Consider the following 24,612-nt stretch of genomic DNA (forward strand, 5'->3'; position numbering starts at 1 on the left):
CTGAAAGGATTGCCGTAAAGCAGTATCTCTGACCGTACGATGTGTATGACGTCATTGACATTTGAAAAGACTTTTTAAAGCAAATAAGTGACTCTAAAAAATCTAACACCCAGCAATGTGTAATTATTTGCATCTCCTTTCGAATACAAATTTTCAAATTACTAGACAAAAAATTATATCCTGAGAAAATGGATTTTGAGGGGTAAAGCTCCATAGACCTCCATTCATTCTGCACTCGTCCTGTGAGCGCCCTCATATCAGAGTGACAAATGCGCCTTTTTAGGGGAAAACAAACTAGACTTCAATACAAAATAACGGAACAAACCAACGTCCGTACACAGCCGGCAGGCGTGAATAGCTTAAGAATTCACTAATTTTAAAACATGTCAAGTAATTATGTTCACCCTGCATGCCATAGAGCGTGAAAAATACATCAACAAACTTAATTTAGTTAATTTAAAAACATGTCCCTTAATTCTCCCAGCAACAAATTTGTGTAACAATATATATATATATATATTAGATATATTATAATGTATATATGTATGTATATATGTATATATGTATGTATATCATAATGTATATATAGGACAGTATTGCAGGGATATGGAAAGTAAAATTCTGAATAATCTGTATGAATGTTTTGAATTATGGTGACCAAGTTTTCTTTTTTGCCATTTTATCTCTTACTCCTGCCTTTGTACCTAGAGTCACAACTAATCAAAGGCATTCATATGGAGAGCACTGTTGGCCTCTGAAGCGTTCAAGCTAGATTTGGCCAGCCCGTTCTCCCTCTGTTTTGGAAAGTGGACATTCCTGAAGGCACTTCACTTCAGGTTTCTGGTGGGGATCTAAACATGCATGCAGAGACTTTGGTGAACTCCGTCTTAGTTTCTTTGCTTCTAATTTTGCTCTCTGTCGTTCAAGGAAGTTCACAGCAGTCATTAAGGTGAGTTTAGCTGTGTTGTTTTTCCAATCAGTTTGACTTTTCCACTTTGCAACCACATTTTGCTGACAAACTGGATTTTTACAGACGGAAAAGTTTCTGTTGTGTAGTCACAGCTACAGAACTAGTCCATGGTTTGTAGCTATATATCTTAAGCTCTTTACTTTTCTTTCCTTTTTTTATTCTAAAGAAGGTGCCAGCAATGATGTATTTGTTTTACTTAGTTCTCCTTCAAGCCAGCTTTCACCTAATAGAGCATGAAGTATTTCCTTAAAATTAGCAACATATGCACCATTTTGATCTCTTCCTATGGTTTTGGTAAAAGTCCACAATTGCGTGACTGTAATTTTGAATTTTGAAAATTACTTAAGTGGTTTAAACATAGCAGGTGTACATTCACCATAATACTATCAGTCCAGTAAACATTGCATGTTTACTGTATGCTCTCGCTGCATTGCACTTAATCAGAGACAGATTCTGGAATCAGAGTGAATGTGGCTGACAGACTTGTTCCATGTAAGTGCAGCCATATTGTACCAAGCCCCTGAACAGTGTTTGCTTTAAAAAAAAAGAAAAAAAAAGTATTTTTATTACCCTGTAATGTGAGAAAGGCCAACTCCAGAGACGAGAAGCAGGAGAGGTATCTAAGAACACAAGCAAATTAAACATTTTTCACATGGGAACTTGGGTTGGAAAATAATAAACAGTGGAATACAGGCTGCCGTTTGTTTACAGTAGGTTTTTAATGAAATTCTTGAGACCCTTTACCGGCTATGTACTCTTTGATTTATTTAATATATTTATTATATTGTATTATATTATATTATATTATATTATATTATATTATATTATATTATATTATATTATATTATATTATATTATATTATATTATATTATATTATATTATATTATATTGGTGTCCTCAATTGTACAGAAACATGAGTCACCTTTTTATTTTATATTAGTAAGATTTTTTTTTTTATTGCTTACAAATTCAGATCTTTTAGCTGAAACATTTGCATTCACAGCATCTAGACATGAGTTTGTTGTTCTCTGTGAGACTGAATCCTCTAGCGGAATCATATCTTGTGACTTATGGCTCCAAGCACTAAAGCAGTAATTTCCACATAACCTTTATAGTTATTATATTATTTATCTCCTAGGGCTATTTGTTATATTTAAATATTAGCTTGCAAGCTTACAAGAAGATTAAGACAGGAAATCTGCCAAAATCTGATACATTGCACTACCTATCCTCAGAATTTTTTTTTCCTTCAGAAAGTATGAGGGAGTCTGGTTGTCATTACTGGTAAAAAGGAGGATTGCAAACCACCACCCACCCATTCAACATCTGGCATATGTTCACCTACATGGGAAGAACAGAGGTTTGATGTGGAAGGCAAAGGTCACAGGTGTGACTGAAAGCTCTTGTGTCTTGCAGGCAGGTGGGTGGAGAGTGTAAGATCTCCTCAGAATCATCACTGAGGCGCTGTCGGACCTCCGACGGGTTGATCTGTAGCGGAAGAGGAGAGTGCGATTGCGGGATTTGTATATGCCAGGTCACGGATCCTGGAACGTTCTATGGACCTCGATGTGAATGCCATGACTGGGTCTGTCCGACATATGATGGGAAGACATGTGGAGGTAAGAGCTGTCTCAGACTCTCTCAAAACACCATTCCCACTAAGTGCTTCAGTTGCCAGTTACTTGTGAACAGGTTTCAATATCTGGTGTCTTTGTAGACGTGTGCAAGACACACATTCAGCTTGTGAAGGCCTTTGATGTTCCATCCAATATTGTGTCATTAGCTTCAAGGTCTCATTTGAATTTCACAGTGCTTCTATTCAGACAAACACAGGCAGTTTCAAAGGAACCTGTTTAGGTGCCATGTTGTTCCGTAGCAACCCTCTTTTTTTCCCAAAGATTTTTCAGACACTACTTCAAAGGATCATTCTCACAGATACTTCCTTTACTGTGTCAAATGTCATTTCAGTAGTTTCCACTGGATGGTGAGTGTGTGCAAAACTGTTGTGAGCCCACAGATATCCATTAGCAAAGACTCTTGAATAACCTGACATCTAAACCCTCGACTGACAGCTCCATGACCTGCTGATGGCTTTGAAACATCTTATATAATTATAAGGACACAATCGTGATGCTAGTGTAAGATACTTATATCTTACACTCCATTGAGTGACTGTCCACTTTTCAAACTGCCTTGGTGCTGGAAGTATTATCATCATTCATTTACTCCATTGACTTCAATATTATTTTATAAATAAAGAGGTCAAAGCCATGAACTGAACCTGCACAGATAAAATTAATACCATAAGGGTGGGGTAGAGCAACATCTACTGTATGGTAACATCCAAACCATGAAATGACTGTACAAAATTATGATTTAAACAACTTTACAGTTCAAATGATACAGATATTGACAGAAACGTTAATTACATTTTTATAAAATAAAATAAAACTTACACTTCACACTTTAAACCATTTTTTAAAATAAAACGGATGAGTCAAAATTATAAATAATTGTATTTATATGTATGTATATTTTTTGATTTGAAATATTATATAATAATTTTATGGGTAGGCTAGTGTAGTTTTTCAGAGTATTCGAAAACAACACATTGTTGTAAAGAAAGTTGAACTCACTTTGACTTCTAATCATATATCATCACTTAATAACCTCAGAGATAATCATATTTCTCTCTTGAAAGGTTTTTACATTACAATCTAATTTTCCATGAAGAACATGAATGGACTTTTTATTTACTTTACTGCAGTTGCTCTCTATAGCTGTAGTGTGTTGATTTTCTGTACTGATTTTTAAACTCTTGAAAACAGCAATCCACCCGACAGACCTTGAACAAAAACACTCATTGTAACGCTGCTCATATGTTATGGGAAGGAGGCGGCGAAAACCGGCGAACATTCAACAATTTTAATAATAACTAATTAAAAAAATATAAAAACGAAAGTACGGTCGGCTGCCACCACACACAATAAAACATTAAAACGCAAAAACATTAAATAAAATCCACGCCTGGTCTCTCTCGATCTCCACTGTCGTTGCTCCTCCTTTTATGCTTCCGCTCCTCCGTGAGAGATAAGAGACCGGTGCGTCGCGCAGGTGTAGCTCATCAGTAATCACAGCACTGGCCTCACGCCGTCCTCCCAAGGCCCTCGACCTCGTCCTGCTCGCCACACTCATCCATTTCGGTTCCACGTTCAGTTTTGATCTGTAGACATGAGATATTGATGAGGACCACTAATGGACATATGTGAAGCTGGAAAAAAAGAGAGAATTTATTTGTGAGTGCATATTGCGAGCCAGTGAAGAGCTCATTAGCTTTGGGCCGTATCTGATAATAGGGTTTCTCTCAAGGCTATGTATTCTGAAAATGGAGGTCATATATGGACCAACATTTTTTTCTTACTAACATCAAGGCTATTTACTGTGCATCTCTTTCAAAATAACCCACATCTCTTTAACCATAAGCTGATTTTCAGAGCTTGTTTGTGGCAGTTTGGGATATTCTAGATCTGTAAAAGGATTCTGATGTTGTGCCATTGTTCACATCCCTTCACTTCACTGTAATTTAAGTTTTAGAACAGCATCAGTTGGAATTTAAACCACAAATATAGTGAGAAAGGCTGTGCTTTCCTTTTGACTTCTGTAAAGTCATTTTAGCCATTACACAAAGATAGATGTGCAAGCTGAGCAGGATTGATTGTATATTATTTTGAAACTGTGTCTTGTCATTTCAGTTAGCACACAGGGCATTTAAGGTCTTGTTTACATGACCCAGTTTTATAACCTTAACCAGTTCTTTTGAAAAACTCATAGTATTACCTGACAATAAGCAGAATTTCTTATTGTCAGCCTTCTTTTTTTAATAATTAATTTTTTTATAACAAGATCTGCATGATAAGTGGAGCATTTAATGAGAAATTTCTGTAACTTAAGAAGAAAAACCTGTCTTGGTCTCTGGAGATTTGTATTTGTTCAGGGAGACTCCATAAATCATTTTCCTTTGAAACACCTGTTTTTGTTCACTGACAAGCAGATACACATGACAACACTGCTTGACCCAGCAATAAGACTGCAAACCAGGACTCAGTAAAAAAATTTGAAGTGCATATAACTACAAAATGTTTTACCTGACAGCTGGTTACCATCTGTGTGGGATTTAATTTGTTTAGTTCGCTCACATCTATAGTGTTTCAACAGGCTACATGTCTAACATATGGGAATATTTTCTTTTCATTTTTTGTAAAGAAGAAAATACTACAAAAATCCAAATGTATAAGAATTGCCATGGGATTTTAATTGTTTATAAAGACTGGGAAAAATTTAGCACAATTACAGTTTTATTCCCTTTTTATGTGACCTGGTTTTGCTTTTTTCTTCTAGTTTATGGGGACAGATCTCAACGTGGCAGTTCCTTTCCACTTTTCTTACTAATTTTTCCCTCTCCCAAAACAAGTTAAATGGGTTTTCAAGGAGCCACGTGAAAGATTTGGCACAGTGGTGGCTCAACTTTTCCCTCTGTAGCTTTTTTCCATCTGTAGAAATGGTAGTTTTCTCAGGTACTGTCAGGGTCATGCTTCTGTTAGGCTATATGTACTGTATATATATTGTCTGTGGAAGGCGTAGGACTATAAAATGTTAATCCAATCATTGAATTCGGTCTGAATGTAATGATACGATGTCCTACATGCCTGTCAATATTTAATATTTTAAATATACTTTTCATACTTAAGTACAATATACAATATAAAGTATCACATACTTTAAAACTTTTACTCAAGTAATATTCTAAACAGTTACTTTAACTTCTACCAAAGTCATTTTCTGGTAAGGTATCTATACTTTTACTCAAGTCTGGCTTTCAGGTACTTTATCCACCACTGCCTCCTCGCACTCTGCTCACACAGACATCACACGTCATCAGCGTGTTTCATGATATGCAGAGTTAGATAGACCTCAGTCACAGACCTCATTAATCCAAAACAATGAGTTTATGCTGTGTTCACGCCATCACTACTGTAATTTGGAAGAGATGGAAACCTGTGACGTTATACTCTGAGTGGTTTGTGACTCAAATTTATGCATTTCAATGGTAACACTATCAAAGCTGATATTAATATGCAGCAGTCAGGTGGTAAAGATCAGTGCTCTTTAAGCTGTTTTTTGTTTATTATTATTGTAATGTTATGTGCTTTGAGACATAAGGTAGTTTAACGCCGTCTCTCATGACACTTGTTTGCTCCCTGCTGTACGCTCTCATGTGTTTGAGGAGGTGTGGTTTTGAAGAGTGCTATGAATGGAGGGTGGGATCTTATGCTTTTAAAGCTAACTCGCTATTGCTAGCCTCCAAAAATTGTCTACCCTACCTTTAATGTAGTTAATTAGTTCATCACACCTGTCCTGTTTCTGTGTTAATTATCTCTGTATGTATAAGTCCTCAGTTCATTCTGTTGTTTGTTCTGCAATTTCTTTAGTTGGTTGTATTTTCTTCTTTTCTTCTTATTTTCCTGTTTCCCCGCTGGTTCTGCCCAGCTCCGAGTCTCCTGTTTCCCCACTGGTTCTGCCCAGCCCCGAGTCTCCTGTTTTCCCACTGGTCCCGCCCAGCTCAGAGTTTCCTGCATCCCTGCTGGTTCAGCCCAGCTCAAAGTTTCCTGTATTCAGAGTTTCCTGTATCCCCGCTGCTTCCGACCAGCTCAGATTTCTCTGCGTCCCTGCAGGTTCCGCCCAGCTCTACAGAGATCTCTCCCAGCCTCCCTCTCCCACCTCCTCTACCAAACTCGGCTCTTCCAGTCCCCAGCTCTGCTTAGGCATGAGGATCTGCCTCCAACCACGAGCACCGAACTCCACCTCCGACCCAATCGGCTCCGCCTTGACTCCATGCTCCCACACTGTGGCCCGTCATCCCAACAGTTCTGCCGGACTCCCTCGTCCCCTTATATCCACCTTGTTAAGGCGTCACACTGGTGCCACTAATGGATTCCTGGCTTCCGACCTCACCTCTGTCGCAGCGGCTCCACAGCAGTATTCTGGATCCCCGTCACCGGCTCGGTCCCATGAGCCATCAGCTCCGTCTGGGTTTTTACCATGGCCTGCTCCGTCGCAGGAGATCACATCCCATGGCTGGTCCCTCATCCGTGGTCTCCACCCTGGCTCGCCCCTCTCTGGCTGTGGCCTGACTCCCTCTGCTTGCTCCTAACTCCTCCCTCCTTCCACTTCCCCATGGACTATTTTGCCTGCCCCTGACTGTTTTCGTCCCATTCCTGTTCCTCGTCCTCCTCCGAAACCACTGCCCTAACTCCTCTGTTACTATATAGTACATAATATATACAGGCACTCGTGACTGCTACTTGGTAAAACCAAACAAGTGTTGCCATCTAGAGACCCTTCCTCTCCATATATATATATAGACAGTGGATAGCATCAGTGAACACACCCATACTAAAGTTGACTAAATTGGCATGGTGTTATTTCAGTTAGGCTAATAGCTGGTATGATTTGCATTGACAGATGATCTTATGGAAAGTGCCCCATGCCAATCTCTAGGTATGGTGAAGGGAATGTGATGATGTGGGCCTTTTTTAATTCCAAAAGGGAACTTTATCAGGATGCATATTATCCTCGATTCATGAAATAACTGGCCTTTAAAAATAAAAATCTGCCTGCCTCTATGGGAATTTAACATGGGGGTGTGCTGACTAATGCAACCTGTATTTTAAGAACATTTATTTATTTACAATACATTATTCATTCACAAAGAAAATACTGTGTATATATACACTGTGTATATATATATATATATATATATATATATGTATATATATATATATATATATATAGTTTGCTATATATATATATATATATATATATATATATATACATATCAGTTGAGATATACATATCAGTATATCATATCAGTTGAGACATATCAGTTGATATATATATATATGTATATATATATATATAGTTTGCTATATATATATATATATATATATATATATATATATATATATATATATATACATATCAGTTGAGATGCCTGTGATTTATGATGCCCCCGAGTCCCTTTTTTTATGTGCTTGAGTGAGCGTGTCAGAAGAGTGAGATTTCATGTTTTCAGGTCCCAGTGGAACTCTGTCCAAGAGCTGTTCCACAATCCACTATCTTTTTGTTCTTTGACTTCTGTTCTTCCTTACAACACTCTGATGAGGAAATGCTCTAAGGAAGGAATATCATGTAACCTGGATGCTTCTTCTGGTCTTAAGCGTATGATTTGGAAAGTTACTTTAAAATTATAATTGCTGATGAAATATCAGGTTTAGGTTTCCTTTTTCTTTTCTTTTTTTGAAAGTATAGTAAAAATCCAGTGAGATTGTTATATGAACAAGGAGTCCTACTACAACAGAGATCTGATCTTACCTTCATCAAGTCAGTCTGGGATTATATGAAGTGACAGAAGCAACTGAGACAGTTTAAATCTATAGAAAAAAATGTGGCATCTTCTCCTAGATGCTTAGAACAGCCTGTCTCAATGTCTATTCCATACTGACTTGATCTGGGCTGCTTGTTCATACACAAATATCACTAGATATTGTTTTGAAATCTAAAACTGATATTTCCTATTGGCAAGACTTTTGCACACTATGATATATACACATTATGAGTTACCAATAATAGTTTTCAAAGTGAAATGTGATGATAGTTTGCTACATATATAATGGGCATGACAGCAGCGTTTATGGTTTAGGTGAACTAACAAATGCATTCTTGTCAACATAGGTTGTGGGTTCTAGCTCTGGCAGCAGGTCTGATATATACTTCAGATTACGAAAAGGTCACATGCCTTCCAGGTCAGTGCGCTTGCGTATACAGTGGAACAGGAAATTGTGTCCACTGTATCATTTCACTGCAAATATGAATCATGAGGCCAAAATGACGCTTTCATTTCCTCTATGATCTTTCATCCAATTAGTAACACACAATCAAATGTCAGGTGAGAGGAAATAGGCAAATGATGAACATGATATGGGCCGGACATGAACACACATCTCCCATATGAGCACTACAGCTTGAAATGCTAGACTGCAGCTCTGACAAGTGCCATAAATCATAGATTGTGTATAAACTTATTACACACAGTGACCCTCATTCTTTAGATGATTTGGCCTGTCTTCATCGCTGTGGGTCTGCTGTAGGTATGCAGCATTATTAGCCAGGACAGATGTCTCCCTCACACCCAACCCAGCCTTGCACATAATCATTTCACGCTCTACAACACAAAGCAGGAGAACAACTAGGGGAAATAATTACCTCACTGTCTTGTTTTATACAAAGCCGCTGTTTAACAGGCTAAGTGGGGGAAAAAATCTTCAAGATCAAGCTACCACATAAAGGCCCTGGTTTACTAAATATGGGGTTAGAATTGCAAATAAATAGATTGAGATTCACAAAAATGTATCAAATTCACAAATAAATAGATTAAGATCCACAAATAAATGTAAATGTAAAGAGATTCACAAAAAATATAAAACTCACAAATAAGTAATATGAGATTTGCAAATGAAAAAAAATATTTACAAATGGGTTTTATGTCTCAAACACAACCCTGCCTGGCATTTATTTGTGAACCGCTTTCTGTGCATTTGTAAATCGCTGCACACATTTGTGAATTGCTTCTTGAGCATTTGTAAATCCCCTCACGCATTTTTGGATTTTGAAATACTTCTAGCATGGACGTGAGACAAATCCACAAATAAGTGGACTCCACCCACCGTTCCCTCAAGCCAGTCAGATAACGACCACATTGAGCTGACCAATCGTAGCACGTTCTCACTTCTACCAATCACGTTAGGCTTTACAGTCAGGGTGGTCTTGCCCTTAAATAACTTTGCTCATTCATCCAAGTACTCCTCGCTGAAGAATGTAGCGTGCTGATGTCACGTACATATGTCACGTATGTGTATGTGTCACAGCGCATACGCGGTGACGTCACGAGTCTTTAAAACACGTCCAAATTTGACATATTTTAAAGAATGTTAATGTATTAAAAAAAACTCTAACGTAATAATGAAAGCAGCAAAAAGGAGTACAGGGCACATCCATAGTTTTAACTATGCCTGATCTAAAGTAAACTTATAAGGAATTTCAAAGTATTGTGTATTATCTGAGTAGTATTTTATTTAAAGTGTATTTTCACATTCTGTTGCACTTCACTGTGTAAATTGCTGTAAACATTAATGGCACCTTATATTTCTTATTTTAATCATTCCTCTGTAATAGTTTAATAATTGTTTATTTTGTGCATTATAAAACATTTATTCAAATAAAGTAGTTTGAAGTTAAACCAACTACATACAGTACATTGTCAATCTCTGTATCCCATATTATGCATGCCAACTCAAAAAACCAAACTCATAACAGTGATAACCTTTATTTCAAAACAAAGATGATAATTGTGTAAAAGAAATATGTACACATACAGATAATCACATGCATATCTGTATATCTGTACATCAACACACACACACACACACACACACACACACACACACACACACACACACACACACACACACACACACACACACACACACACACACACACACACACACACACTGCTTGAAATTCCCCTCCTTCATTGAAAAAACCGAGCAATACCCCTCAACCTCCTTATCGGAATAAAATCCACTCAGGACTCCGCTTCTGCCATCACCTGCAGACCCAGGTGGGCAGTCATTGTATATTGCAGTGCAAGCACTGTGTCATCGAGTATGGCACCCGGAACTCTTGCTTATATTGTCTGGAAAATGCACTCCAGTTCACAACACCTAATTTAGATAAAATACAGAACAAACAATATTGAATCATTTTGAAGAAAGGCATTAACATAGTACAGAGTCATACAAGGAATTTCTTTTTAAAATATTTTAAACATATTACAGGAAGATGTTAGACAAAGATATGTTTGAGTGTTATTGGCTTTGTCTGTAAAGTACCTAAGTGACTTACTTTGTTTATGAACAACATAAACTATTTTTAAAAAAAGTTTGTCAAGACAAACTTTAGGTTGGCTTGAGTAAGCCTAGCCTGAAATTTTGAAATAGTTTTAAAAGCTTGAAGTAGTTTTCAAGCTGAAAGTTTTGAAGTTTTGAGATAGATGGATAGACAGACAGATAAATAGGAAGAACAGACATATAGATGTATAGATTGCACAGACAGCACAGTGACAACACTGTAAAACTCCCTTGGTTTGTAGAGTAAAGAAAATTTCTTGAATAAATTGCAGGGAACGTCGTGGTTACGTATGCAACGTAGTCGACGGTTGACTGAATGGGGATCACGCCAGGGAGCCTATCATCTTCGAGTACTATTGAACAACCCAATGGGATTGACGTGCGTGATTCGCATCACACACTCTGCCTCCGCGGTGCGGGTATAAATACGGAAGTGGATGCAGGACCACTACAGGGCCACTGGGAAAGCGTTCCCCGTACATTGGATGGAAGGGACACTGCGGAAGCCACAACCTACCCGGAGGGAGGTAACGTGGAGAATACACATATGAACTGGGCGGATGACCGGGCAGTACAACATATGGAATGTCACTGGGGTGGCTCCAGCCTAAGACGGGGGGAGACTCACCGGACAGTGACGGCAAAGGACTCTACCGAGGGGAGACAAAGGCTCGCCGTGGGGAGCCGTATCGTGGAAGAATACACATATTGGATCACCGTAGGGACCGCAACATATGGACCCAGCCTAACACAGGTTTCACACTGCTTACGAGTGGTAGGCCTGACACAGGACGTTCCGCACGTCCGGCGTCGCAAGGGTGTGGAGGAACTCAACAGGGTTCAGCTTTAAGGGAACTCAACTGAAGTAGAAAGGTGCAAGTATCCAGTCCATAGGAGGGAAATGGCGCAGCAAGCCGCAACACTTGAACCGGGCTCACGGTGAAACTGGCTTCATGAGAAGGGAGCCCACGGGAAGCAGCGGTTCAACTTGGTGTCGTCCAGCCCCCAACTCTAGAACGCCCAGGCGGAGCACTTTACACTCATCATAGAGGAGCTCAACTCCTAAGTGGACATGTTGCATCTTTGAATTTTATACTGAAATGAAAGTAAGCACTAAGTGGCTAACTTTGCTTGGAAACAGCCTTCCCTCTCTGCTGAATTCCAAACAGATAAGAGCTGGTCTGAGGTCTATGGCTTGCGTTCTGTACACGTCTAACCGCTATAAGCGAACGGACAGAGAAAGCCAGGGCTGGATCTGCCTCCTCCGGGGCAGCGCTTGCAGGCTCACCACCTGGTACTATAACGGGAGAGGTAGGAACCTTGGGCACAATCCAAGCCGGGGTCTCAGCTTGTGAGAGTTAGCCGGCCCGAACTCCAGGCACAATAAGTTGACCGAAAGCGAGCAAAGTCCCTACCCTCTAGTAGAGACCATGCGAGCAGGAGAACTGATACCACAGAATTTTTAACTCACTGCCTGCAGTGGCTCAGGGGCGGTCACCAGGGACAAGGCCCAAGAGGATAAAGAGGGACGACAGGATTTACCATACCTCACTCCCTCAGGAACCTGACGATCAGGTTGTGCTTCTCCACGCTTCTGCATCATGATGTGCGTCAAGAATACTGAGGCAACATCACTTCAAGGGAGGAGAAAACAGCCTACTCCAACCCATCTCTTTGCAGGAAAGAGAGCACTGAAATGATCGAAAGCTTTCAGGATTCCCTCACGGAGAAGAGACTCACTCAACGACTAGGTTCTACTTCTAATGCACAAGCACACCTCCCCTTTCTCAGGGGGTGCTCACAGAAGTGCTGGCAAATATCACATGCTCCTGTGGTAGCCACCTGAACATCCGCGTTCAGATGTAAGACCGCCCGGAATGTCCAGGGGTAGAACACGGGTGCCATCGTGCCCCGTCCCTGAAACAAGTGTTCAGGGGGAAGTCAGGAAGGCTGTTGATGGGAACTAGGTCGAGTTGGGCCAATAAGGGGCAAATTTGAAGACCTGTTCTTACTGACCTGGCTCTGTGAGTGCAAGTGACTTTTTTTTTTTTTTAGGGTGCAAAAAGACAGGAGCACTGCTCAACACTACATGTGATGTTTACTGAGCTTCAGGAGCATTTCTGCTCAGCACTGGAAAGAGATAAGATCACTGAGCTTTAGGAGTACTTCTGCTCAACACTCGGGTGTGAAGAACTTCAGTGAGCTGCAGGAGCATTTCTGCTCAACACTTGAGTGTGAAGAACTTCACTGAGCTACAGGAGCATTCCTGCTCAACACATGAGTGTGATAAATTCACTGAGCTACAGGAGCATTTCTGCTCATCTCTCGAATGCGAAGTACTTCTCTGAGCGAAGAATTTCACTGAACTACAGGAGCATTTCTGCTCAGCACTGAGTGTGAAAGGATCACTGAGCTTCAGGAGCACTACTGCTCAGCACATGAGTGCGATGAATTCACTGAGCTACAGGAGCACTGCTGCTCAACACCTGAGTGAGATGAACTTCACTGGGTTCCAGGAGCATTTCTGCTCAACATGAAGTGTGATGAATTCACTGACTGGAGCAGGAGCCAGGCGATCATGAGTCGCGGTCGCTTTTAGGAGGCTCACTGGGGGAATGCATTTCTGTGGGCCCCCGGGGCAGCTGAGAGCCAGTGACTGTCCAAGGGTAGTCCGCTCGGACAGAAGCACTGGCAGGAAGACGAAACCGAAGAGGCAACTGAGCGGCCCCGGAATGGTTATGACCCAGCTGGACCCAGGGGATGGAGTCTCCACTTGCCCTGGCTACAACTGTCGTGAGGCTCGTTGGTGGCACAATTGAGTAGAGCGGGAAGAGTGGAACAAAGCGTCCTCAGAAGCAACTGACGGGTGAGTTGTGACATGCAAGGGAAACTTGTGCAACGGTCGCAATGTCTAACAACTTGAGGCACGAATGCCCGTGTAGTCGAGGGTCGCCCAGGCCCCCGTTAAAACACGTCCTTTGTACATGGCCCATCAGTTGAAGAGGGTTTGGCAGCAGACCGGGATGAACTATAGTCACACAGGGTGAGCTGCTCTGCCACAGTCACCTCGGGACCCGATCGTGAAGCTAGCGCTGAAGCGGTCATCATATAGAGGAAGCCAATGGCTGCATCTACCACATGCCCCAAGAGCCTCTGAAAATTCTTTTCAGTGGGACCCTTTCTCACTTCAACACCAGTTGAACACACTCTCATTGGAGAGACGTGTTAGACCGAGTCCATCTCCAAAACTGAAAAAGAGATACTCAACCCGTGGGCGAGATTGCTCTTTCCCAGTTGCCCTGAATACCCAACCGGCTTTACAGCACTCGAAGGAAAAAGACTTTGTACTGATACTTCCATACGCGCAACACACCGGATGGCCTGCGGCGCGGAAGAGATCTGAACACACGTCCATCAGGTCAATGCTGCAGACCAATCTTGGGCCAAGACGGTCACGACCCACCTCCTGATAGTATGAAGATTGATTTTATAACTGGTCTTCATACTGGCTGGAGAGGCGGCTATCTTTAAACTTCGCCTGCAGGAAAAGATATTCAACGCGCCAAAAATCAGGAGCTACACTCAACACTGGGTGTGATGAAGATCACTGAATCTTTCCAGGAGCACGTCTGCTCAACACCTAATGTGATAGATATCACTGATCTGAGCGGAAAAAGCTGAGCCTGAGGTGGGGCAGCAGAAGGTGGAGAGTGTGGTGTTAGTGTGCTTTGCAACACTTACCTGTCTCCACTTGGGGCAGGAGGCACGAGAGAAGGCGGATGACCGGGTCCTCGAACGCACCAAACTGCCTGCTGGCGACCAAGGGAGAGCTGAGGGATGTAAGGCTACACAGGGTCACACCCGCCAGACTGGTCCTCTTGGGACCCAGGAATAGAGAAATTTGCTCTTTTTCTGAATATGTGGGTACCGCTGACCCCGTTTTTATAGGGGCCAGTGGCAGAAAAGACACACACACAACAAAAAGCTCTAGCCAGCCCTCCAACCGGCCAGAGGGAGTGGATCGGTGACCACTCCAAGAGCAACTCCTCCATCCCTGGGGGCCCGGCCAGGTTCAGCCTCTCTTCTGCTGTCGCTTACCACCTGGCTTGGCAGCGCCTGGAGCAGGCTGGGCGCCCCTTCCATGGCCGGCTCCACACCGGGACCTGGGTGTTGGCTGCTGCGATGGTCCAGCGGGAGCTGAGGCGGCTGCGGATGGACGCCCTCGGCGACGAGTAGGCAGAGGATCTGACCTCGGCGGGCGGGTGAAGGCAGCAGCATCCCGCCGGGGCAGGATGTGTCGGATGGCCTCCGTCTGCTTCTGGGCTGTGAGAACTGTTGGGCAAAGTTCTCCACAGCGTCCCCGAACAACCCAACCTGGGAAATGGGAGAGTCCAGGAACCGAACCTTGTCCGCTTCTCTCATGTCAGCCAGGTTAAGCCAGAGATGGCGCTCCTGGACCACAAGTGTGGACATCGCCGAACCGACTGTGCGAGCTGCAACCTTCGTCGCCCGGAGGGCCTCGAAGGCAATCTCACTCATGAGCTCACGGTCCGGACTACCCTCGGGCATGTTCATGAGTGCCTGGGCCAGGTAGACCTGGAGCAACGCCATGGCATGCAGATAGGAAGCGGCTTGCCGACAAGCTTTGTAAGCCTTGCCCGTAAGAGAGGACGAGAACTTACAGGCTTTAGAATGGTGACATCAAGTGTAGTGAGGGGGGATGAGCTACTCAGACGGTTTCTGGCAGAGAAAGTTGCCATCCATGCCCTCGTAAGCTCCTCATGCACTTCAGGAAAGAAAGGAACCGGGGCGGCTGACTGAGAACCAGCACGGCCTGCCCCGATATACCAACCATCCAACCGAGACGGCTCGGGACACGGTGGAGGGTTCCACAGTAGCCCTACCTCCTCGGCGGCCGTTTTCAGCATAGCTGACATTTTCTGGATCTGGCTCAGGCAACACTGGTCGCCCAGGAGGAGGCAGTGCAGCCGAGTCATCATCTCCAGAGTTCAGCTCCCCTTCCGATGCTGCGATCGGCATACTATCCCCTGGAGGGGCCCAAAATGAGACGGCTGGCCTGTCCATTACAGAGGGACCAGCGGGATCAATGGGGTGATCCACCGGTTGTGGTATGAAATAGGAGTGAGGGATCCACGGGGCATTGCCGGGCGGATTACCCCTCACTGTGATCCTCAGATCACCCAGCTTGGACGGCACCCCAGTCTTTTTCTGGGAAGGTAACCCAGAAGAAGAACAAGGGCGGGGCCCAGAGGCGGGGACTACACCATGGCCATGTTCCCAAAATGAGAACATGACTCATCCACGAAAGTTGCCTCAGCATGCTGTAAGCCCAAACATGCGACACAACTTTCGTGACTGTCAGAGGGGGATAGCGCCAAACCCAACCCAGAAACGCACGGATGGAATGGCATCTTGAAAAAGACACAGTCACACCCGTGTTGCTCTTTTAGGAAATGGGACCGTCACCAGTGCCGGAGCACACAGGGAATGACCGCAGCAAAACTGAATTAGTCAGACTAAAACAGTGAAGCACTCACTTCTCGCTCTCTAACCAACCGTCAACACACAAACAAACAATAGAAATTTGATGCTGTTAAAACAGCCGTTGAGAGCTGAGAAGCTCGCGATCACCGCTGCACCACGCTGTAGAACACCAACACTGGGAGGTCTTCCCGCAAGAAACACCGACACACTCGCTCGTTGAATACAACGGCACTCTTCAGAGACATCAAAGAAGATTGGCTCCGAAGCGAAAGGCAACTAGTGCGTTCATCCACTTCCGAATTTATACCCGCGCCACGGGGGCGGAGTGTGTGGTGCGAATCATGCATCTCGTTCAATAGTATTCGAAGATTATAGGCTCCCTGGCGTGATCCCTATTCAGTCGACCGTCGACTATGTCTGACATTATCGACTGAAAGGGAACTCAATATTATCATTATTATGCATTCCAAATGATAAATAAACAAAGGAGAATCACAATTAGTTTTATTTTAGCAAAATACAATGTTGAACTCTATTACTTTTTAATTTATTTTACCACAAATTTATTTAACATAACTTACAAGTAAATACACTACATTCAGGAATGTAACTTTTATAGTATGATCTGATACTGAGGAACAACATTTCTTTTAATTATAACATTCATTAGGAGATATTAGGTTGTTTACTAATACTCTATTGATTGGTAGTTGACATGTTACTTATAGTTTGTAAATTGCCTAAATTGAACTATTAAAATAAAGTGTGACCTTTATTTGCATCCAAATTAATTTCATGCATTCATCCTCTTGGTCATCCCATATTCCTTTGTCAGTATTTAACATGGGCAGCACTGTCTTAAATGGGAACAATCGCTAGCATCTGATGACTCATTAATCTGCTCACCGTCTACAATTTATCTGATGAGGACACACCATCTATTAATACTGTTCACAGCTGTTTTGACTGAGTCATACAGGGTGGCTACACAACCGTCTTGGCCCATCAGCAGGGAGGGGGTAAATTATGCCCCCGGTGGCACAGAAGCAGGGACACAGTGGACAGCAAGGACCAAATTCTTCTTCCCACATATGGGTGGGTGGTAGTTAATGTCTAAGTATTTATGTCTGCATTTTGGATTAAACTCTGGCATTAAACGTCTTTCAAAACAAACATGACTAGTAATGTTAACGTGTAACAATGTATACTGATTCCTGGTGTTATTTGGACCAAGAAATTCACATATATTTGACAACTTCAGGGCTTTTGGTAAAACAGATTATACTTCTACATTGTTGAATCCCTTGCCACAGACAGTTTGATTGACAGAAGGTAATTAAAGGTAGGGTAGGCAATTTCGGCAAGGCTAGCAATAGCAAGCTAGCTTTAAAAGCATAGATCCCTCCCTTCAGAGCGCTCTACAAAGCCGCAGATTCTGTAAAGCGTAACGAGAGACAGTGTCAAATTACATCATGTCTCAAAGCACATAACATTACAATAATATACAATAATCCAATGAACATAAACAACTTAAAGATCGCTGACTTGTACAACCTGACTGCTACAGATTAATTTCGGTGTTGATAGTGTTGGCATAGAAACTCATAAATTCGAGTCTGAGGACGTGAACCACTCCGAGTATAACATCACGGGAATACCACAGCCTTTTTTCTCTGTTTTCTCTAGTAAGGTAGCACTGGCTAAAATCGCCTTTCTACGATAAGGCAGCCAAGTTTTATTGAAAGCCCATTTTACCAGCAGTGAAGTACCCCTTTAAGAACATATTATTTTTATTTTATTTTATTTTCATTTTACCTTTATTTAACCTGAAGAAGAACTCATTGAGATTAAAAATCTCTTTTCCAAGAGCATCCTGGCCAAGACAGGCAGCAGTACATTTAACAAGGTTGCGGACATAAAAACATAAAAACATATACATAAAACATATGACAATTTATGCTGATAATAAATATCGTGTTACCAGGTCATAAAAATATCAACAGAAATTTTTTTTTTCATATATATTTTTCAGCAGTGATAAACAACAACAAGGATCCTCCGACTAATCAGTCATAACATCTACAGCCAGTTTGTGTAGTCTCCATGTCATTTAAAAGTAATTTTAAAGCAACCAGTGAAACCGGCTCCTGAAGATTCAGGTCATTCTGCAGCTGATTCCAAGCACAGGGGGCCGCATACTTAAATGCCCCTTTTCCCAGTTAAGTCCGGACTTGAGGGACAGATAACAATAGTAAGTCCTCAGAACGAAGACAATATCTTCCTGTGCCTTTCTTTATGATATAGATTTGAAGGTATGAGGGAAGCAGACCAAGAATAGCCTTGTAAATAAGAGTGTGCCAATGATTACGTCTACGGGTGGACAATGCAGACCAACCAACCCGATCATACAAGTACAGTGATGAGTAAGGGCTCTAAGGTTTGTGATGAACCTAAGAGCTCCATGGTAAATAGTATCCAACAGTTTCAAGCTTTGAGTGGATGCATGCATGTATATAACATCGCCATAGTGCAGCACTGGCATGAAAGTGGCAGCAACAAGTTTCCTTTTGGCCTCAAATGAAAAACATGACTTGTTTCTGAAATAAAACCCCAGTTTTAGCTTCAGTTTTTTCACCAACTGCTGAATGTGAGGTTTAAAAGAGAGAGAATCATCAATTAAAATACCAAGATACCTGTATTGAGATACAGACTCGATCTCGGAGCCCTGAGAAGTAGTGATGGATAGAAGGTTCCGTGACTTTGATTTTGCTCTGGAAAACAACATATTAAAAAGTTTTGTTTTGTCGTCATTCAAAACCGGTTTTAAATCAGACAAGGTACGTTGTACAGTATCAAAAGTAAGTTGAAATTAAATGGAATTGAAGGAATAAATTTGTACTTTTACTTTGTTCCTGTTTTTAGAATCATCTGTACTGCTGGTTTACAACAAGCTGGTTTAGGTGATTGTTCAAATGACCTGTCTGGGTAAAACTTATAGAGAGCCTTAGCTATGTTAGTCAGCTTGAGGTGGTTAATAATGTTTATATTTTATTTATTTTATTTTAGATTATATTCAGTTGCTTGGTCATTCTCAAAATATGGGGGGAAAACATCAAAAAGTAACCCCATAAAAACGCACCATATCCATATTATTATTTTTTCCCCCCAGGTTAAACATTATTGCTAGGTTTAACATTTGTCCCTTCACTTAATGTCATTCATTGGTGTTATAAATGTTCTAAACAAGTTATTTGAAAATACATTAAAGGTCAAAGCTTGATCCTCTGAAAAAGTTTAGAGGAAGAAGACACTTTTTTTTAAGTGCAAACATGTTATTCTAAATTTGTAATGTCTGATCTGTACTGTCTGAAACTGTGCCAGTCACTCTGAACAATAAATTGTTGTCCCACTGCTAACAACCTGATTCAGTAATGAGGAATGCCTTTTTAAAAGACCACATAACAATAATGTGTGTGTGTATATATATATATATATATACTGTATATATATATATATATATATATATATATATATATATATATATATATATATATATATATATACAACAGTTCTTTTTGGTTCTCCATTCTGATTTTCTGAAAGCCGTGTGATATTTCCCCAGTATCAGCGCTCTAATCGTTTCACTGTTTGTATCACTCCGCATATTATTTTTTATAAACATTGTTTGGCTTATAGCTTAACATTTCCAATACCAATTTGCTTTTAAACTATAGGGCACAAGATAGATGTATCCTCCATTTGGTATTAGCATAAATCTTGCCTTTCCCTCCCAGATTGGTTACAAAACACTGAATGTTTGTGACAAGCAGCCAAGACTCTCTGGTAATGAGTACAGGAGCAGAACAAGGCTATTGTTGAGGACTGATGGATAACCCTTGAACACGACATCACATTTACATGATGGATTAGTGCAGGGAATGATTGAGAATGACACTTCAGGATATGGTTAAAGGAGCTGAATTTACAATAACAGGATGTATTTGTAGCATATTTTGTCTGTTTTTTTTTCATGCACAAATGCACTTTCATCCATGGAGTCAAGAATAATGATAGGCAATCATAACAATGGTCTGAAATATACATTTTTTTCTTGCATCACCCTGGTACTCTTGCATGCAGATTGAAGAGGAAGATTGAAAGAAGAGGAGAGGTACCAGTGGTGAAAAATGAATGAAAAACATTTATTTCAGTATTAGTAATGAGTAGAATGACTTGTATTTTCTTAAAGAGTGAAGTTTATTATTATTCAGTAGGCTACACACAAAGTACACAAATGGCAGGACAGACTTTGATTACATGGTATAAAATCCATTTCTGCCTGTCCAACAAGAAATCAATGGTGTGAGAAGCATTAACGTTAAGTATACTGAACCTGATATTGTGGCTGCACATAACCTTCAGAACTTCATGACTAACCTAAGCCAGTCTATTCAATTCCATTCCTGAAGGGCCACAACCCAGAGAGTTTAGTTCCAAACCTAATTTAACACATCAGATCCAGCCATGGTCCGAAATTAACACCCGCCAAGTGCCAAATGCAGGTAGATATTCCGTTTGGCGAGTAAATCTTAAAAGGCTATCTGCCACACTGGCGGGTGAATGTTCATACCAAAATAGTAATGTAATAATGTTTATTACAATTGCATTTTGTAATGTTATAAAATATCTGGCATGATGACTCTTAGGGATGCTCATTTCGTTTAATTTTCCCGACCGACAACCGCTGCTCGTTATCCGATTATTAACCGTTAACTAATAAGATTATAATATTGAATTGCCATTAAATAAAAATAAAATTAACGAGTGTCTGTGACCCGTAAAAAAATAATAATAATTATCACAGGTTTATTTTAACTTGCAAACAGCAGCATGCAGAACAGATCAACAGAACCTGGATTCACATCAAATTTTCACACACCTGCAGCATTTCTGACAGTGACAACAGAGAAAAACAGAATGAAATAATATATATAAAAAACCTAAAATAGACCTACACTAAATATATATTTTTAACTTAAATAATTAACAAATTAAGATGACAAAAAGAAAACACTGAATCAGTTTGAAGCTTTGAAAAAACGGCTTTATTTTTCATCAGAATACGTTTTTTTTTCATCAAATAAAAATAGCAGGTCTACCTCAATCCACAGCTTGTCTGTTTTTTACTTTAAAAAAGTAAAATCTAAATGATGAGGAGTTAGTCTGGGTCTCCGATGGCACAGATGTCCCTGGAATACAGAGATAACGTCTTGCTAGAATGGTCAGCTTCGGAAAGCACCTTTCATTTGCTTGTGGATGTTTGCCTCACAATGGATATTGCATTGTACTTGCACTAGGCCTACTGCTTTATTTTAATACCGCGTAGCATATTTTGCAAGTAACTTCATCGCCCTTTCTGTCGAAATGGTCCCACCACAAAGTATAGCTACTTTTTTTTGCTTGCTTCATTTTGCTTGCTCAGCGAAATATGTCTTTAGGCACGTGTGGTTGCGTGTGTCGACGCACACCGTGATTTAACAAATAAAGGATATATACTGTTTTTTTTAACCATGCAGCAAACAAACAAAAAAGCTAAATATATATATATATAATTTTTTGTTTTACTTTTAAACCGTATAACTGATAGTATTAATCTATATATTTTTTTACTTTCGGTAAAGTATCTGATAGTTTTACAAAACCTTCAAATGTACTGTTATGAGCACTAGTTCCATGCTCAAATCTTCCATGTCTTACTATTTGTTGCTCTGTTTTGACTTCTATGTACTCTTATTGTCACAGTGTTGGGTTTGTGTTCCCCTGATGTCCACTAGATGTCCTCCTTTCCCACGGTGTCCTTCACTTATGAACTACATTTCCCACGATCCTTTGTCTCATCATTGCACTCAGCTGTTTCTTATCACTGATCATTGCACTCAGCCAATTCCCCATTATCATTGTCGATTCCCTGTGTATATAACCCTGTCTGTTTCAGTATGTGTCACGGAGTCCTTGTATTATGTCCCCACACTTCCGTTATTTGTATCATACTGGTTCTCGTTTGTATTTTATGTTTTGGATTGCCTTATTGGACTTTTGACCCCTGCCTGGATGACTAAGAGTTTGGATTGCCCTTTTACATTAAACTACTGCTTTTGGATTTTCTGCCTCCAGTGTGTGTTCCGTGACAGAAGGACTCCGTCACACAAGATCCAGCGGTATGTTTCTCAATATCTCTTCCCCAGCCACCGAGCGGGAGAGAAGGGAGTTTTTTAAGGGGACCCGATTAGTTAAGTTTCGTGGAACCCGTGGAGGTCGCAGTGGAGGAGGTGGTCGAGAGCCTGTTCACGTCCCGTCTGCCCAGTCAGAGACTGTTCACGTCCCGTCTACCCAGTCAGAGACTGTTCACGTCCCGTCTGCCCAGTCAGAGAATCTTCACGTTCCGTCTGCCCAGCGAGAGACTGTTCACGTTCCGTCTGCCCAGCGAGAGACTGTTCACGTCACGTCTGCCCAGCGAGAGACTGTTCACGTCACGTCTGCCCAGCGAGAGACTGTTCACGTCACGTCTGCCCAGCGAGAGACTGTTCACGTCACGTCTGCCCAGCGAGAGACTGTTCACGTCACGTCTGCCCAGCGAGAGACTGTTCACGTCACGTCTGCCCAGCGAGAGACTGTTCACGTCACGTCTGCCCAGCGAGAGACTGTTCACGTCACGTCTGCCCAGCGAGAGACTGTTCACGTCACGTCTGCCCAGCGAGAGACTGTTCACGTCACGTCTGCCCAGCGAGAGACTGTTCACGTTCCGTCCGCCTTCCTGGGCCGGGACTATCTGGAGCGTCTGGCTCGGATCCTGGACATGCCCGTGTCTGCTGTTCCAGAGCCGGAACCAGTGTCTGCTGTTCCAGAGCCGGAGCCGGAGGCAGAGCCAATGGCCGTTCCAGAGCCGGAGGCAGAGCCAGTGCCCATTCCAGAGCCGGAGGCAGAGCCATTGCCGGTTCCAGAGCCGGAGGCAGAGCCATTGCCGGTTCCAGAGCCGGAGGCAGAGCCAATGCCTGTTCCAGAGCCGGAGGCAGAGCCAGTATCCGTTCCAGCGCCGGAGGCAGAGCCAGTGCCGTCTGCCTTCTTGGATCTGGACTATCTGGAGCGTCTGGTTCGGATCCTGGACATGCCCATGTCTGCTGTTCCAGAGCCGGAGCTAGTGTCTGCTGTTCCAGAGCTGGAGGCAGAGCCATTGCCCGTTCCAGATCCGGAGGCAGAGCCAATGCTTGTTCCAGAGCCTATGCCTGTTCCAGAGCCGGAGGCAGAGCCAATGCCTGTTCCAGAGCCTATGCCTGTTCCAGAGCCGGAGACTGAGCCAATGCCTGTTCCAGAGCCGAAGGCTGAGCCAATGCCTGTTCCAGAGCCGGAGGCTGAGCCAATGCCTGTTCCAGAGCCGGAGGCTGAGCCAATGCCTGTTCCAGAGCCAGTGTCTGTTCCAGAGCCAGTGTCTGTTCCAGAGCCAGTGTCTGTTCCAGAGCCAGTGTCTGTTCCAGAGCCAGTGTCTGTTCCAGAGCCAGTGTCTGTTCCAGAGCCAGTGTCTGTTCCAGAGCCAGTGTCTGTTCCAGAGCCAGTGTCTGTTCCAGAGCCAGTGTCTGTTCCAGAGCCAGTGTCTGTTCCAGAGCCAGTGTCTGTTCCAGAGCCAGTGTCTGTTCCAGAGCCAGTGTCTGTTCCAGAGCCAGTGTCTGTTCCAGAGCCAGTGTTTGTTTCTGTGTTTGTGTCTGTTTTTGTGACTATTACAGTTCTTGTGGCTGTTCCTGAGCCGGTGTCTGCTGTTCCTGAGCCGGTGTCTGCTGTTCCTGAGCCGGTGTCTGCTGTTCCTGAGCCGGTGTCTGCTGTTCCTGAGCCGGTGTCTGCTGTTCCTGAGCCGGTGTCTGCTGTTCCTGAGCCGGTGTCTGCTGTTCCTGAGCCGGTGTCTGCTGTTCCTGAGCCGGTGTCTGCTGTTCCTGAGCCGGTGTCTGCTGTTCCTGAGCCGGTGTCTGCTGTTCCTGAGCCGGTGTCTGCTGTTCCTGAGCCGGTGTCTGCTGTTCCTGAGCCGGTGTCTGCTGTTCCTGAGCCGGTGTCTGCTGTTCCTG

General features: G+C 42.4%; 1 protein-coding gene across 1 annotated transcript in view; it reads left to right on the forward strand.

Moving 5' to 3' along the window:
- The first annotated feature begins 741 nt into the window (after positions 1 to 741).
- The window catches only part of itgbl1 (integrin, beta-like 1), a 58,117-nt gene continuing 34,246 nt past the window's right edge, over positions 742 to 24,612 (forward strand). Inside the window, exons 1-2 of the mRNA XM_077216056.1 lie at positions 742 to 949; positions 2,388 to 2,590. Coding sequence (XP_077072171.1) covers positions 858 to 949; positions 2,388 to 2,590 — 295 coding nt within the window. The 5' untranslated portion in view covers positions 742 to 857. The remainder of the gene's footprint in view (positions 950 to 2,387; positions 2,591 to 24,612) is intronic.

The sequence above is a fragment of the Siphateles boraxobius genome, unplaced genomic scaffold (assembly GCF_051911475.1).
Source record: "Siphateles boraxobius isolate OS27281-9 unplaced genomic scaffold, OSU_SipBor_1 7, whole genome shotgun sequence".
NCBI lineage: Eukaryota > Metazoa > Chordata > Actinopteri > Cypriniformes > Leuciscidae > Siphateles > Siphateles boraxobius.